The 16,518-nt window shown below is 46.1% G+C and overlaps 1 protein-coding gene across 5 annotated transcripts; it reads right to left on the reverse strand.

Annotated features, from left to right (window-relative positions):
* Nucleotides 1–4: 4 nt before the first annotated feature.
* On the reverse strand, nucleotides 5–12,254 carry ezh1 (enhancer of zeste 1 polycomb repressive complex 2 subunit). Of its 5 annotated transcripts, none has more exons than XM_056407168.1 (20): nucleotides 12,133–12,254; nucleotides 10,362–10,546; nucleotides 10,042–10,179; nucleotides 9,061–9,183; nucleotides 8,866–8,983; nucleotides 8,436–8,687; nucleotides 7,779–7,881; nucleotides 7,361–7,524; nucleotides 7,132–7,223; nucleotides 6,876–7,038; nucleotides 5,609–5,793; nucleotides 4,088–4,179; nucleotides 3,788–3,816; nucleotides 3,544–3,669; nucleotides 2,308–2,486; nucleotides 2,076–2,171; nucleotides 1,861–1,942; nucleotides 1,695–1,775; nucleotides 1,516–1,600; nucleotides 5–1,378 (listed from the first exon to the last, which is right to left on the reverse strand). In XM_056407168.1, exons 2-20 carry the CDS (start codon nucleotides 10,539–10,541, stop codon nucleotides 1,318–1,320), a joined length of 2,349 nt encoding a protein of 782 aa, XP_056263143.1. In that variant the 5' UTR covers nucleotides 10,542–10,546; nucleotides 12,133–12,254; the 3' UTR covers nucleotides 5–1,317. The 5 variants fall into 5 exon arrangements, with proteins under 5 accessions (XP_056263143.1, XP_056263144.1, XP_056263142.1 ...); XM_056407169.1 differs by lacking the exon at nucleotides 12,133–12,254 and adding an exon at nucleotides 11,535–12,124 and having other exon boundaries at nucleotides 10,054–10,179; XM_056407167.1 differs by lacking the exon at nucleotides 12,133–12,254 and adding an exon at nucleotides 11,535–12,124.
* Between the last annotated feature and the right edge of the window lie 4,264 nt (nucleotides 12,255–16,518).

Below are 16,518 nucleotides of genomic sequence, written 5' to 3' on the forward strand. Positions count from 1 at the left end.
CATATTTTTATGTATAAAGTTAAACTTTTATTTTTATAGGCAGACACTGTACATAGCAGTAAACTCCATTTTGTTCATCCCTTTTGAGAAAGATCTCATTTCAGACTGGGCTTTAATGTAAAAAAAAAATGAAAAACAGGGTGGATAACAAATCTGGACATATAAAAAAAAAAAAAAAGATGATGAAAAGATATTTTACATTCACATGTGGGGGACTTGAATATTTGGTCAAACACTGATACTTTTGCTTTTCCCGTCATCATAACTACCTCCGTTTATAATTATGCACCACATGCACATTTTTTCAGCCTTTTTCTGTGTGGAATAATTTGGCACTTGAATTATTTTTTTGTCGTTAATGTATTTATGATTTCCTCGAAGTCCTCGAGATCCTGTACACATGGTGCTAAATGTTTGCCGTGTGTGCACTTTGCTCAGAGTACCAACAGAATGGGCTGATGCGTAAAATGAAAAGAGGGATGAGATCTCTTCACCATCATCACCGCAGGTTACATTCAGTCAGTCGGTTTCTTGTCTGGTTGCCTTTTTGTTGTTGTTGCAGAACAATGATATAAATGCACAATAACTTATCTCACCGTAAAGATGCGCTGGTGATGCCCGCCGCTGAAACGCTTCACAGGAGAACAGACAGAGCTGTCAAACCTGCTCAAGCTCTCCTGAAGAACAGGCGGCGGGTACCATCACACTACAAACACTGAGAGACTGCACAAAGCAGAATCTGACTGAAGCTAACGCTGTGACTAACATTGTTTATTGGTTTGCTTATCCAAGAGCACATGCATTTCACTGATCATCATTAGGTACGATGTAAAATCATTGCATTACGTATTGAGAGGTCAAACTAAAGTACATAAGCACAGTAACAAAACTGCTTAGAGAGTAACACACTGTATGATAGGTCATCACGTCAAACCTCTTTGCTTTAACAAGATGAAAAGAAAACATGTGATCCTCTTGGTGCGCTAAGCGATACAGGTTAATAGTATTTCCACTTTAAATAGTTTAGTTTCATAAGCCTGGTGTATACACTCTTGCAGGTAGGTGGGTGGGTGTGGGCAGATGGGGGGGGGGGGGAGCTGACTGCTGTCACCGAAGGAGGTGGCATGGTGTCTGCGGCGCAGGATCATCAGCAAACGGCCGAGAGGGACTCTCTATTTTCGCAGTGCAGCAGACAGGGCAGAGACGGCGACTTTACTAAAACTCGCGAGCTAGATGTGGCGCTACAGAGCGGGACAGAAGCGTTAGTGGGCGGCTGGAGGGTGAGGGGAAGGTTACGGATGAAGGCAGCAGGTGTAGCTAAGACGCGTCTGCCTCCCTTTCTATTCCCACATATTTGAGGGCATCCGCTTGGCTGTATCTGTGGGAGGAAGAAAAGAGTCTCAGAAAGTACACAGGAACTACGGAACCTTGCAAATTAGCGACGATGTACCGCGCGGCCTGGCTTTTCATTTTACTTTGAAGCTGCTGGAGTCACTAAAAGGCCTGTGACTCTACCTGTAGTCGAAGAAGAGCTCCTCTCCTTGCAGGATAGCTCGTTTGGCAAAGATACCAATGCGGTGGTCTCCATTGACCATGACCACTGCAATGGCAAATGGCATAGCATTAGCCAACAAAGGACCGCTCCCATTCCAATAAAGTAATCTCAATTTTCATACGGAGCAAAACTGTTTTACCTTTTGCGTAGCAGTTTGGATTAACTGAATGATTTGCGAAGCGGATTTTGTTCCCCTTACGCGTGGCATCCACAACAAAGTCTACTGAGACACACGGACGCATTGAGGAAGATGTCAAAGAACGGCGGTGTGGTTATGAGCGCTGGAGGAATGGAGGAATACTTGCCATTGTTCAAGTTGAAGAGGAAGCTCGACATGTATTTGTCATAGATCCTCCCGCGTCGGTCTGCCTCATCTTGGGAGATCAGCTGCTCACACACACACACACACACACACACACACATACACAAACAGACATGCAGACACACAGTTATACAAAACTTAAAAATCAAGCCTAAAAATATATATTCCTTTGAATCTGATTAAACTGCATGGACTTGCCTCTCCGCAGTATTCAGAGATGAACTCATTCTTCTGAACCGGCTCTTTGATGAAGGTGCCCCATCCTGCGACATCGGATGGAGCCAAAAGCAGGTGCTGAGAGAAGTCACATGGCAGTTAGGACTCCACAAGTCAAACACATGAGTGATCTAAAACACCACGAACCTCGAACAGAACATCTGGTTTGAAACACGTTACCGTTTAGACCTTCAAGCCCCCCCCCCCCGCGTACCTTTTTCAGGCCTCTCTGGATGCTGCAGTTCTTGCAGGAGATGGCTTTGCTGTCCCAGTGGTCTGCCGTGCCACAGGTCATGCACAGATCTGGGTCACATTCCCTCACGGCCAGGTAGCAGGGACACTGTTTGGTGTTGCACTGCGTCTTGCACCTGCAGCCCGGGAAGCGGTTCTGGCCTGGAGAGCATTGGGACACACAGCTGCTCAGACAGGATATCCATCACATCGCCTGGCGGAACACACAGTGTGATTATGATGAATAATTCCACGTCGTATTGCAGACGCAGCACAGAAACTGAATGGCTGAGGAAAGCTGAGAAGCCCATCGCTCAGAGACCTCTGCTGGCAGATATGCTGAAATACAATTTTGCAGAGGAAACACAACACCCTCCGGGCAGATGAGTGGAAGGATCAGGCAAGAATAACCCAAATGTCTGTGCAGCCGTCTCCGCTGTGGGGGAAAGCTGTCGGCCCGCATTTGCCGTTTTGAACTCGGAATCCCCAGCCAGTCCGGGTTTTTATGTGACTGTTTTATAAAGCATTGTTTAGCTGGCGCTTGCCTGACTCATACTGACGTTGGATATAATGTTGTACATCAGGCACAGAGCCTGTCACATCCCTTTGATTTCTCTCCAAGCCTTTAGAGCGCACGCATGTGCAACCGGGGGCTGCTTCCTGTTTGGCCCCGGCTCTCCTCTGCTACGGGAAAAGGCGAGGTAACATTCGGCCAAGGAGGAGGGGAAGGCGGGGGGAGAGAGAGAGAGGTGACCGAATGAGGCAAAGCTTTCTTTTCCAAACCATTGCAAAAGACTTTCCTCGTACGTCTTATCCCCGTGAACTCTCCAGAGGGCAACACACAAAATGCATTCCTCCGCCGTGTGGCCATTTGGGAAAGCACTCCTCTCGGTCATTGCTGCAGCGGCGACTGTCTGGTTGTGAACGCAGCTCTGTGTCAGACAGACACCCACCTATGCCGGCCAGAGGACAGTCTCTCCTCTGACCACTGCCAGAATACTGCGGGCTCGTTTTACATTCTGCTGCAGTGCTCGATGGCGGCGTGGAAAAATAGCTTTCAGTGGAAAAATGTGGTTGTGACAAACAATTTCCCTTCACCATCACAAGGCAGGGCAAGCTCCGTACTCGTGTCTTGTTGTGTGTGTCGGAAAGAAGAAGCATAAGAGGGACACTGGAAAAAGAGTCACACTGGTGAAAAGGAAAAAAAGGTGAAACTCACACTCCTGCTCGCACTGGCAGAACTTCTCGCAGAAATTCTGGCTCATCACACACGGGCAGGAGCTGTCGCACGGATGGTCGGGGTGATCACACGGCTGGTATTTGAACACCTGATTGGACGAGTTATCTGGAGCAACAGAGGACAAAGCCCTCAGACTAGTGCGCTGCGTCATATCTCACAATGCATAGCGGAGTAATAATTGTGCTGGGGTGTTTTTTTCTTTTTCCCAGGTGAACATACATACCTTTCTTGAGCTGAATCTTTGCCCATAACCTGCCACATTAAACAAACACAAAGACACCATCAGAACTGGCCCACACCTATTCAGCTCTTTTTATGGCTTATTAAGCAACATAAATTGAAATCTGAAGACTACTTGCAGTGTAAATACTTATGCAACAGTGCCGAATCCATTTAATTCTGCATGACTTTAATTATTTATTTGAACCAAGCTCCCTTTTAGCAAAGCGATCGTGTCGTCTACGTGTTTCTATCATTCGGCAAAGGGTGGGCATGAGAGGGAGAGCAACAGGAGAGGTCATGCCTGTGTTTCCGTTTCTTCTTTTGGGGCGCGACGCCTCCATCAACTAACGGAACACGGTGGATCAGGACTTCCTTCACTGCAAACTCATACACCTGTAGAAAGTGACAATGACATGAACATCAACAACAACAACAACAACAACACGTCCTGCAAACTAATTAGAAATGTACACTACTGTGATGAAATTCAGTTTTCTTCATTGTAATTACATTGATTCATGTTCTGCCTGTGATGCAGAAAAGCACATGGATTACGCCACACGACACACAAACACACTTTAACCTCTTCATGGGGCCAAAACCCAGAATTGGCTTCTTCCCTAGGACACAAACATACATAACAATGCAGCTGGGCTCATCATTTCCACTCTGCTGAGCAGTGGGCGGGGCCCTGTGGACGCCAGCAGGGCCGTGACAGACCGATACAGAGTCTCACATAACCACGTGACGCAAGAAGGGCGGATGTAAACAAACAAGGCTGCGTCAACATGTGTATACACTGTTTTACCTGTTCTTTACTTTATTATGCTCAAAAGCAAAATGTTTTAAAATGTTAGAAGTTGTAATATGTTCTCTACAAGCCGCGTGATGCACAGTCCACATGCCACTCTTTTGACTTAAGTCTGGGAATGTCTGAGGCTGACTGACTACATCATGAGAGAATTTGGGAGATGTCACATCTGGTTAGCATCCGTGTTTATAGTGCTTATAGTGCCACATGCCATTCTCTCTGTAGTCAGCCTAATTATCCACACCACAACACCACAGGCACAAGATGCATTAGTTATTATACTCCCACTGGCACAAACGCATCAGAAGTCAGCATGGGAAGTTACGCAATAGTTACAGAAAGCATTGTTGTTGTTTATTATTTAACACTTTAAAACAATTTATATCTCGTATAGCTTGTAAAGAGAATTGATCTCCAGAAATCCTCTTGCTTCTACTTCCTATTTGTCATCAGTTGTTTCATGTGTGTGTCTTTTGGGCTCCACCAAAGTTTTGTTGCATCTATTTTTAGCCTTCATCTCACCTCTGCATCTGGCATTTTAAAGGGGAACTCATTCCGATTTTATACATCAAAATCTGATTCCAGGTTTTGTGCCTCCATTGGCAACATCGTTTGAGTCTGAAGACGACACGTTTGAACTAAAAATAATCATGGGGTTATTTACATTTGGTAATAAATGAGCTTACCACTTAGCACCTCGACTCTCCTCGCGACATTAGCCATGAGTCGGCGGTTTAGTTGCTATGGGGATCATGCAGGTGGAGGTGGGGGAATAAAAAAGAAGATATCTTTGGTTTGTCTTTTAAACTATTCACTATGAGCCTGACTATGTTATACAGATTCAGATGTTCATCCTAGAAGTTACTTGTTTGAATCCAAGCAATAATTTTGTCATGTGAAGAAAAAAACTTAGTTTTCTTCAAAACTTCCCGGTCACGCGGTCTGAGTCGTCGGTACGCCGATGGCCATTGTGGGGTTGACGTATTCCATTAGGTGTGTGAACAATGTTACCTCCTTGCAGTTTTTTGTGCCGATGAGGCGAGCAATGGAGCAGAAGTTGTTGAAGTATGTGCCGTGGAGCACTCTGAACAGGGACTCCTCCGCCCCGCTCCACTGAACCACACAGCCCGCCGGCTGCTCGCCGTCATCATCCCCTGGACGCGGCTTGGTGGGAGTCTGGCATCGTGAATTCTCCTCTGTAACAGACACAGGAAAACCCGTTTGTATCACTGCTCTTGGCAAGAAGTTTGGTTGATAAAACTCTTTTCTATCACTTTGTATTGGTCCAAGGTTTTTGACAGATTTTCTAACCAGCCCACACACAGTCAAGCTAATGCAACCCTACACTGGCACACATACAGCTATTTCTGGGTGCCCTTTTTGTTTATCTGCATGTACACACACACACACACACACACGGTACCATGGCTGTGCTTGAGCTTTTTGGATATTCAAAACTGATGCGTGTGTCCACCCACAGCTCGCAGCAGAGAGCCGGATGTTGCTTGGCAACAGGCTGAATGCAGCACTGCCGCGGCCACATGCTCCAGCACTGAGTATTTTTATTAACAATCTGTTTCCCCCCCCACCACGTTATCTCAACACGTGCAAGAGAGAGAGAGAGAGAGAGAGAGTCTGCTGAGTCACTGGCTGAGGACGAGCAGTTTCCAGAACTAACAGAGACTTCCAGTGAGGCTCTGTTGCAGATGAACAATAACCTAAGAGGTTCAGGTGAGGAGGGGGCCATAAAGAGCCAGAGGAGATTGCTCTTATGTCCCTCCCACTGCTCTCCACATGAAGATGACAACAGAAATGGAAGAAAAAGAAGAAGAAAAAAACCACCACAGTAGGGGGAGGGGGAGAGGGTACAATGTCCTTATGTTGGTGTCGTAGCATGCAAAACTCATGGCAGGTTTATTTTGCTTGGCAAGCGAGGGCTGATATTGAGAGTAGATGGAGGGAGACAGAGGGGAGAGCGGGTTATGACTTGAAAGCTCTCATCTTCGTCCAAATTTCCCTTTTCTGAAGGGCCGTCGGGGGAGACGGCGTTCCAGGAAGGGAGGGATTTGGGGGAGGTTATGGCAAAAGACAACTGTGTGCATACTGTATGAGGCCTCAACGATTCACTTTAGAGCACCTGAGAACATGTGAATCCCAAAACAATGGGCAAAATATTGCAACGAGGAAGGTCAAAACAAAAACGACATACCTAGAATAGACGAAGCACCCGATGGCTTCAGAAGCAGATTGAAACCCCGTTGCTGTGAGCTCGTCCTACCTGAGGAGGAGGTGGTTTCATGGTCACTGCCGGCCTCTTGTCCTTCCTCGACAGACGCAGACGGCCCGGGACAGCTGGAGCTGCTAGGACGCTGCTGCTTTCGGCGCCTCCGAGACCTTTGTGACCGGAGCATATTCTGATCCACAAACTCTTTCGCCCCTTTCTTCAGGAATAGGACACACACAACAAGATATAACACGTACGAAAGCATACGGAAAGCGTGATCAGGTTCACAATCCTCGTGAGGTTGGCATACCTCCAACAGGAAGCAGTCCACGCCACACGGTTCGGTCTGTACGCGGATCTCCTTGTTCTTCCTCTTGTAAACATTGGGTGTCGCATGGAAAGCTTTACGGAAAGAAAGACACCGTATTGTGACTCTCTGTTGTGCGTCAGCGCGTCCGTCAATAAGTATGTGTCACAATCTCACTGGGAAACATTACACCGCAGGAGAAAATAATAATCAACATAAATCAAGCCTTTACGGTGGAGGAAACAGTCGTATTTGAAGCAACGTCTGCAGAAGAGCGTGTGGAAGGAGTGTAACGACTGCTCCCGCTGTACAGACTTAGCAAAGGGTCCGTCCAGGTTGGGGGTGCAGAGTAAGGGCAGCTTCACCGGGAGGGGGGGCTCCAAGAGGTCCTTGTACCTGTGGAGGGTTTGAGGAGAAATAAATCACCTCTTCCCACGGCGCACCGCCGTGAAGTGAAGTCGCAGATGCCCCTTTCTAAAGCCCTTTCAGATTCTGATGCAACTTGCTCCTTTTGAGCCAGAGCGCCTGAGAGGGAGCCACCATTATTACTTTCCTCCCTGACAGCTCGCGTCTCCATGGTGAACACTAAGCAGCGGCCCCGCTCGCCATTGTGCACACGGATCCACAGTGGACGCTGCACTTTGTCTTACTTTTCCTTCAGCTCCTCCGTGGTGCCTTTGTAAGGGAACATCGAGGCGATGGCCGAAAATATCTTATCGTTGGGGACCTTCTTGCTGCTGGACAAGTCTCTCACTTTTGGGAGACAGCAAAGAAAGAGTCGGTTATTCAAATAAAACCTGTCATGTCATGTTTTGATGCGGCTTCACAAATAAATCTTACGCAATGTGTTCTTTTCAACATGTTGCAATGGTACAGGAGATGTCCCAATGCTCAAGGCCAGTTGTCAATAAACGTGGTGTAATACTTTTTATCCCCCCCCCCTGATTCTACTGTATTTTATTCATGGGCCGCTCTCATTCATGGATGTCTTTGTCGACCGGTGCCTCAGTGACTGTTTAGCCAGGTGTGCTTCCAGTCCACCGTTTCACAGAAAGCTCGGTATGAGAGTTCTGTAACAAGAGCCGGGTCATATCAGTGTCCTGGACGAGCCGGTTCCCTCACACACCCCCCGTGCGGGCACACAGGGGCAGCTTGTAAGTAAACAACGTCGGTGCGGACGCTGCCGTGGCAGGGCGACCTCGTGGCAGCTGTACCGCGCAGCGAGGGGGGAAACAGTGGCGGCCCTGTTCGCGCCGAAGCCCTCTTGTTCTCGACCGGGGAACAAAAGCCGCTGAACACTTGCTCACCCACTGTGGTGCTCCTCCTCTTCCTCCTGATGAATGCCACAGCGCCAGGTTTGCCATCGTCTGAAGCCTCCGCCAAGCTCCTCCTCATCACTCTCTCGTCCTCCTTCTTTACAGTCGCCTCCGGCGCAGCCTCTGGCGTCGCCACCGCCACCGCTGCTTCTTCCTCATCTTCCTCCTCCTCCTCGTGGTCAGAGTACTGGCTCAAGGCCTCCACCAGCTCTTTAAAGACCTCGTCGTTGATAAACCCCCCCTCTGGGACACAGGTAGAACAAGTCAGAACCTAACAAGCGACCAGTCCCTTTCAATATTTATTTTTGTTTTCCACATGCTTCCAGGCTGCATCATCAGCCCATAACAAACAAAAAGTAATGTTGCAGTGATCTATAGTATGACAGGTGCTACATTATTCATATAACACACACACACACACCTCTGTCACCGTGGACACCATCGTAGTTGTCGATGAGGTCCTCCAGGAAGGCCTCGTCCTGTTCCAGCACCTCGTCGCCCATGTATGGGATGTTGTGAAGGAATGTCTCATCCTCCACCTGAGAAACAACAAGTCCCATCAGCACCGGCATGCGACCGCCTGGGATGCTTCTGAGGTTGTAAAGTGATGTCATACCATGAAGTTGTGCTGAAGAGGCGACCAAGAATACATGAAGGGGATTCCTGCCACTGTTGACAGTGGTCTCATGGCAATGGCTTGAGCTTTGAATTCTGGGAAGCCAAACTCCACTGTGCACATCTGTAAGAGAACCAGAGATGAGTTGGGGTTGACAAGACAATAGAGCAGTCCTCTACATTATTGGACAATTTTTATAATAATATAATTGAATACACTTGCTGCTCGACACCCCAACAGGGAAAATAAACCGAATTTAAACACAATAAAGGGGACAGCGCGGGGGAAGAGGAAAATGCTGTCATGCCCACAGGCTGTTTGTATTAGGGCTAGAAATAACTTTTGGACTGCACATTATCATCCATTTCTGGCACACAGCTTTGTTCTGAGATATTTTGGTAACACTTGACAACCAGGTGGGAATCAGAGTGTAACCCGGGTGCTGCTAAGGAGGACGCAACATGATGGAGATGAGGGGCTTTCTCAGAAGACATTCACTCAATAATATAACATTGGATTACTCGAACAACACATGCAGCATGTGCACAGTTATACTATAGTTATACTTTAACTAAATAGACGTTCTAGTTGCTGTTGTGCCCAAGAGACATAATTGAGATTGGGGGCTGGGGGAGGGGGGTTTGATCAAAAGGAATGGCCAAAATGTATATTGTTTACAGTCATCTTCGTACTACTTTTTTGTTCAATCTAAAGCAATTGCAGCAGAGTGGCATCTCCTGGAATTCTGTCTGTTCAATTTATGTCGTTGACGGGAATTATTGCTGCGTCTTTTTTTTTTAGGTTGAGATATATTATAGCCAGACAACTCAAATGGAAATAAATGTGTATTCCTTTGTTTTTAACCAGGCAGTATGGTTTCAGTTGGATGTGTTTTTTCCTTTAGTTTCAGTCTCCTGTAATAGCCCTGGGCATGTGAAGTTGTGTGGTGCATTATTTTACCCTCTTTGGCAACACACTCACATCGTCACACACCTTCGTGTTGGCCAGAGCTCCACCAGACGTCGACAGAGGGATGGACTGAATCCTGAGCCTTGCCCACTCTGCGTTCAGGACATCTGTACGCTGCTCAATCTTTTGCCTGTTGGACATGAACAGGGTCTGGAATCAAACAGAACAGAGAGCATGTCACACACCCTGTAAGACACGTGAACACACACAGTGAGTGAGCGCTGCATATATAACACACAGATACTACAAGCACCATGCACACAGGCATACATTAAACAAACACCTGTTTGTTTGTTTTTAAAGCAACAATGTTAATAATTGTGTTGACCCACCTTGACCTCCTCTACTTTTTTAAGGCGTTTTAATTGGCGAAGGCGCATGTACTCAGACTTGACCCTGCGTCTCCACTCCAGCAGGCTGCGGGAAGGTACAAAGGAGGAGAGCGGAGGTTTCGGGGCTGATGGGGCAGCACCAGTGCCAGGCGCTGGAGCTGCAGCAGCTGTTTCCTCCATGACTCCTAAAAAATACCAGAGATGCTATTTGGTGAACCAGTCCAATTTCACTGGGGCGCACGATGCATCATCCACTAAACAGGATAGATTCTGCTCTTAACGTAAGCCCTTAAAGCCCACACGGGTGTTTGAAAGGTGCAGTGGACACGATCAAAAGAGCAATTTTTCACCGCCTATTCTATTACAACCATTATAATAATACAAATAATAAATACTGGTAAGCTTATAATAGATAGTTTGGTGGAAAAGGCTCATTCTGTAATTTAAGTTAAATAAGTAAGTATTTATTACAGTATTATACAGTGAGTACAACATACTCTCTCTCACACACACACACACGCACACACACACAACTTCCCCATTCAAGCTTGACTGGAACGTGAAGTCTCTTTGGAAGAGTGCCCCCCTCTGTTTGCAAAACAAAACTGACATTTATTTTTGAAGGGGTTTTGGACACTGGTGCTTTAAATCGCTTATAGGGCAAGGCTGCAACTGACCAGATAATGAATACACACAACCATTGTCTGCCAGCGAATACGTGAAGTCTATAATAATTGCACAGCACGGAGCATATGATCCACATTGCTCCGGAGTGGGCGTGCCTGTTCACAAAAAAAAGCAATATGAAGCGGAGCAGAAAAGTGCGTAGTGGAGTGCGTTCTGTGTTTCACAAGCACCGTGGCGCACATCGACTTCCCCTGTCCGAGCTAACAAATAATAAATAAAAAAAACAAGTGCAAAGATAACAACTGCGAAGCTGCTCCAGGGCACATGCTTTCTTTTTCTCTCTCTCTCTTCTCCTCGAGACTATAGGAGACGTGCGCACGTTTCAGCCTCAGCCATGACGTTGACACAGATCCCGCACAGTATCCATTTAAATGTGCAACACTTTAAAAAGACGTGCGCACCAAAGCACCGCAATGACAGCACGTTATTCCAGCGGACGCGTGTGCACGTCTGCCTCGAAATCCATGTGTCGCAGTTATTAAATACCTTCAAATCCACGGCGCGCGTCCTATTTGCTGCGAGGAGATCAAGTCCTTGTCGGTTTTTTTTTTTTTTTCACAGCCGAGACGAGATATCCGGAGCAATTACACGCAGTCTCTGCTATGGATCTGACGCAGATGTCGTATTCACACGGCGAGGGGATCTCAGAGAAATCCCTGCGTTATCCATGGGCATGAGGTTGTTGTTGTTGTAGCTTACGAATAGCTGTGCACTGTCGAGCCAACCCGAGCAAGGAGGGGTGACGTCTTTATTATGATCACATCCGAGGAGGATTTATGACTATTCCTGCGTCCTGGGAATAAAAAAGTAGCGAGTGGAGCGGCAGCCGCGGCACATTTACACGCACACACAGGAACTGATGCAACTGTCCGGAGTGCTAGATCGCCATCCAACTGCGCGAGGGCAAGGCGCCCTGTGGGTTTCCATCATAGGTTTTGATCGGTATATTAATGTAACGGTTCTAATTAATTAATCTCACAGCATTTTTTTGTGTGTGGTGTTTTTAAATATATATTTTTAAAAGCTAAACAAATACAGCTTGCTCACAACACCGGAAATATATTCACAGAATAGTTCTAATTACCCCGATTGTGCAGATTTTGTAGATAAAATAACTGTCCAAAAATATTTCGAGTGAAAAAAATTATAAATAGTTGAGAACTCCGACAGTGGACGGAATGAAAAACAGTTGAGCTGTTGTTCTGCACTCCTCCTCCAGGGAGAGCCCGACGTATTTGATCATCCGTTTATTGGCTGGATGACGGGCCACTGATGCCTTCACGTGCTCCACGTAAAACCCTAATTTACTTAAGTTTGCCAACAAGCACGTTTTGTGTTTATGTTTGAGTTTTTATGATCGACCTGGTTAGTACAAGCAGCTGCAACAAGTTAAACATTATGAAGAAATACTATACATCGATTCAAAACGTAGATCTTTTTGTGACAGTGTCAACACAAAATGTTTTCTTATTTTATAGTTGAAGCAAATACAGTATATGCACATTATTCTGTTAATATACCAACACGTTTTTCAAAATAAGCCCTAAATGGATAAAAAGAAACGCTTCTCCTGTGGCACCCAAGATGGCACTGTTCACCTACTTTTCATCCTATGACGCAACATGTGCTCATACGTCTAATTTGGAAAAAGAGCCCTGGTCCAACATGGTCTCATATCATGCTCCACCAACACGCCTCAGTGTGTTCCTCCATTATCACCGCTCGGCTTTAGATCTTCGCTGCTCTGGTTCATGCATTCCTCATCGCTCATGATGCATTGAGTGAGTAAAAGTCTCTCATGTGATATGGCATGTTTGCCGTGTCTACAGTTGTATATGAAGTATAACTCGTGTCATGTTGATACCGACCTGTCAAACAAAAGCAAACACACACAGGAAGATACGTTTGGGGAGCATGGCTGTTATCAGGAGGACATTTTTAATTCTTTATGCATGTAAACAATGTGTGTTAGTCTTGGCACCTGCCATTGTGTCACTCAATATGGTGCAGCTTTTATGAAGATGAAAAGAGTCACAAAGCAGCTTGAAATACTTATAAAATAGCATATGTATTATATGTACTAAGGATTTATTTATTGTGACGTGCCAGTGGATCATTCACTTATTCTACCTTCCCCCAGCAGAACGTTTGAATCATGTCACGCTCCTTCTTCTAGGCTCATCCATTCAGCCACATTGAAAGTTTGATGGAGATTAGTTTTATTGTCTGTTTGAGGAATTTTAAAATTCCAGTCACATATGCAAAAAAAGAGAGGCCTCCTTTTTCTAAAATGAAATGGGGAAGCATTTTTGGCCCAGCGATAGCTGGCTCTCCTCCAAGTCGAGCTGCTGAGAGAGAGCACTCATCCTTCGGTGACGTGGACGAGTGCATCAATATCATTCTGGAGATCCCTCTTCACCACAGAGGCTCAGAGTGACGTCAGATCCAGAGGTGGTGGGAAGGGGCTGCTTATCATCAGCACTGATGGTGTAACACAGCACAGACACATGTTCCTCACTCACCAGCATGTGACAGTACATATCATGCTCTACACCGTGGAAACATAAACCCTGAAAAGTCTGGATTATAGGTCTCGAGGAGTATTACTGCATATGTGAATTGTGTGACTGTTACATAAAGCCTTGTGTGGCTCAAAATCAGCTGCCTCGAGTGACATCACTTGAGGCAGCGGCTGCTGGGGCTAAAGACTACAGGTTTAAACGTCTGGCCGCGTGATGTTAGAAGGAAGTTATCTACTGTCCCACCTCTTCACCTCTGCTTGACGCTAGCGACCCAAAGCTACATTAGCCCCGCAAAACACACCCACATCTCTAACTGAACTATTTGCAGTAGAGTGGAATTGTGGGTAATGTTGGTGCAACGTACCACACTCCTTCAAGGTGGCTGTTATTAAACCTCTCCTGAAGAAGCCCACTCTGGATCCAGAGGTATTGGCTAACTACAGACCGATCTCTAACCTCCCCTTCCTCTCCAAGATCCTTGAGAAAGTGGTCGCAAATCAGTTGTGCGACTTTCTACATCATAATAGTTTATTTGAGAAATTTCAATCAGGATTTAGAAAACACCACAGCACCGAGACGGCACTGGTGAAAATTACAAATGACCTCTTAATGGCAGCAGATAAAGGACTCCTCTCTGTCCTGGTCTTGTTAGACCTTAGTGCTGCATTCGACACCATTGACCATGACATCCTGTTACAGAGACTGGAGCAGTCGATTGGCATTTCAGGCACGGCACTAATTTGGTTTAAATCCTATTTATCAGATCGATCTCAGTTTGTATTTGTAAACGATGACGCCTCGATAACCACCAACGTTAATCACGGAGTTCCACAAGGTTCTGTGCTTGGACCAATTTTATTTACCTTATACATGCTTCCTTTGGGCAATATTATCAGGAAACACTCCATAAACTTTCATTGTTATGCAGATGACACTCAACTATATTTATCGATAAAACCAGAGGAGAGCAACCAACTCTGTAAAATTCAAGCATGTCTTAAAGACATGAAAACATGGATGACCTGCAACTTCTTGATGTTAAACTCAGACAAAACCGAAGTAATTTTAATCGGCCCTGAGCACCTCAGAGATCAATTATCTGGTGATGTGGATTCTGTAGACGGCATTGCCCTGGCATCCAACACCACTGTAAAGAATCTTGGCGTTATCTTTGATCAGGACTTGTCCTTTAACTCCCACGTAAAGCAAATCTCAAGGACTGCATTCTTTCATCTACGTAATATTTCAAAATCAGGCACATCTTGTCTCAAAAGATGCAGAAAATTGGTTCACGCGTTCGTTACTTGAGACTGGATTACTGCAACTCCTTATTAGCAGGCTGCTCTAATAAATCTCTTAGGTCCCTCCAGTTGATCCAGAATGCTGCAGCTCGTGTTCTCACTAAAACTAAGAAAAGAGATCACATCACTCCTGCACTAGCTGCTCTGCACTGGCTCCCAGTAAAATCAAGAATCACTTTTAAAATTCTTCTCTTAACCTACAAAGCCTTGATTGGTGATGCTCCATCATATCTTAAGGAGCTTGTCGCACCATATTGCCCCACTAGAGAGCTACGCTCACTAAATGCGGGACTACTTGTAGTTCCTAGAGTCTTAAAAAGTAGAATGGGAGCCAGAGCCTTTAGTTATCAAGCTCCTCTTTTATGGAACCAGCTTCCAATTTCAGTCCGGGAGGCAGACACAGTCACCTCGTTTAAGAGTAGACTTAAGACCTTCCTCTTGACAGAGCTTATAGTTAGGGCTGAATCAGGTTTGCCCTGGTCCAGCCCCTTGATATGCTGCTATAGGCTTATAGCTGCCGGGGACGTTTTAGGATGCACTGAGTACCTATCTCCTCTTTTTCTCTCCTTAAGGATGAATTTTCATCTCTCAATCACACGTTACTAACTCTGCTTTCTCCCGGAAGTCCTTGACTTTACGTCTCATGGGGTCATCGGACCCTATGAGACGGCATAGATCCTATCTGCCTGATGGATCGTCTGGGTCGTGGAATTCCTGCTCATGACTACGCCACTGTCCTGTTGAGACTCCGCCCTCCTCCTCCCCACCGCCATCTGCCTGATGGATCGTGGAGGTCTCCATCGTGGAATATGCCTACTATGAACTATTCATACACTCTGTCATATTCATTGAATGTATTTTAACTCTAAATCTGTCCTTCTGTACACATTACATCTATTGCATCTGTCCATCCTAGGAGAGGGATCCTCCTCTGTTGCTCTCCTCCAGGTTTCTTCCCTTTTTTCCCCCTGAAGGGTTATTTGGGAGTTTTTCCTGGTCCGATGTGAGGTTTTGGGGCAGGGATGTCTATGTGTACAGATTGTAAAGCACTCCGAGACAAATTTGTAATTTGTGAAATTGGGCTATACAAATAAACTGAATTGAATTGAATTGAACAAGAAAGAAAATGTGCGGAAGACAAAAAAGATGGTATCTCTGGTTCTGCTCCATGCATTTTAATTTACTTGTTAATTATCATAAAATATTAATGATCTCCTTATAGATGAATCCGCAGCTGTAAGTGCACATTAATCCGTTCTTCCGTCCGTCCATCCTCCTGTCCATCCATCCATTGTCTTCCACTTATCCGCGCAGCAGGCGTATTCCATACGTCCGTCTCTCCACCCTGAGGCCGTCCCATGCCAGACGAGATGTATAACCCCTCTGATTCTAACCTGGGGCCTCTTGCCCATTGGACATGCCCAGAAAACCACTAAAGAGAGGCATCCTGGAGGCAGTGACCGAACCACCTCAGCTGGCCCCTTTCAGAGCAAGGCAGCAGCTGCTCCACTGTGTGCTCCTCCCGGATGTCTGAGACCCTCACCCTATCTCTGAGGCTGAGCCCAGCCCTCCTACGGAGGAAGTTCATTTTGGCCACTTGAATCCAAGACACTACCCGAAGCTCATGACCATGAGGGTCGTAAATGT

This window comes from Pseudoliparis swirei, chromosome 23 (assembly GCF_029220125.1).
Source record: "Pseudoliparis swirei isolate HS2019 ecotype Mariana Trench chromosome 23, NWPU_hadal_v1, whole genome shotgun sequence".
NCBI lineage: Eukaryota > Metazoa > Chordata > Actinopteri > Perciformes > Liparidae > Pseudoliparis > Pseudoliparis swirei.

Coding starts and splice junctions, on each gene's coding strand:
- ezh1 (XM_056407168.1), bottom strand. CDS start 10,541: ATGGAGGAAACAGCTGCTGCAGCTCCAGCGCCTGGCACTGGTGCTGCC. Junction 7,525..7,778: donor ACGGAGGAGCTGAAGGAAAA/GTAAGACAAAGT, acceptor AACCCTCCACAG/GTACAAGGACCTCTTGGAGC. Junction 2,172..2,307: donor TCCAGAGAGGCCTGAAAAAG/GTACGCGGGGGG, acceptor GACTTCTCTCAG/CACCTGCTTTTGGCTCCATC.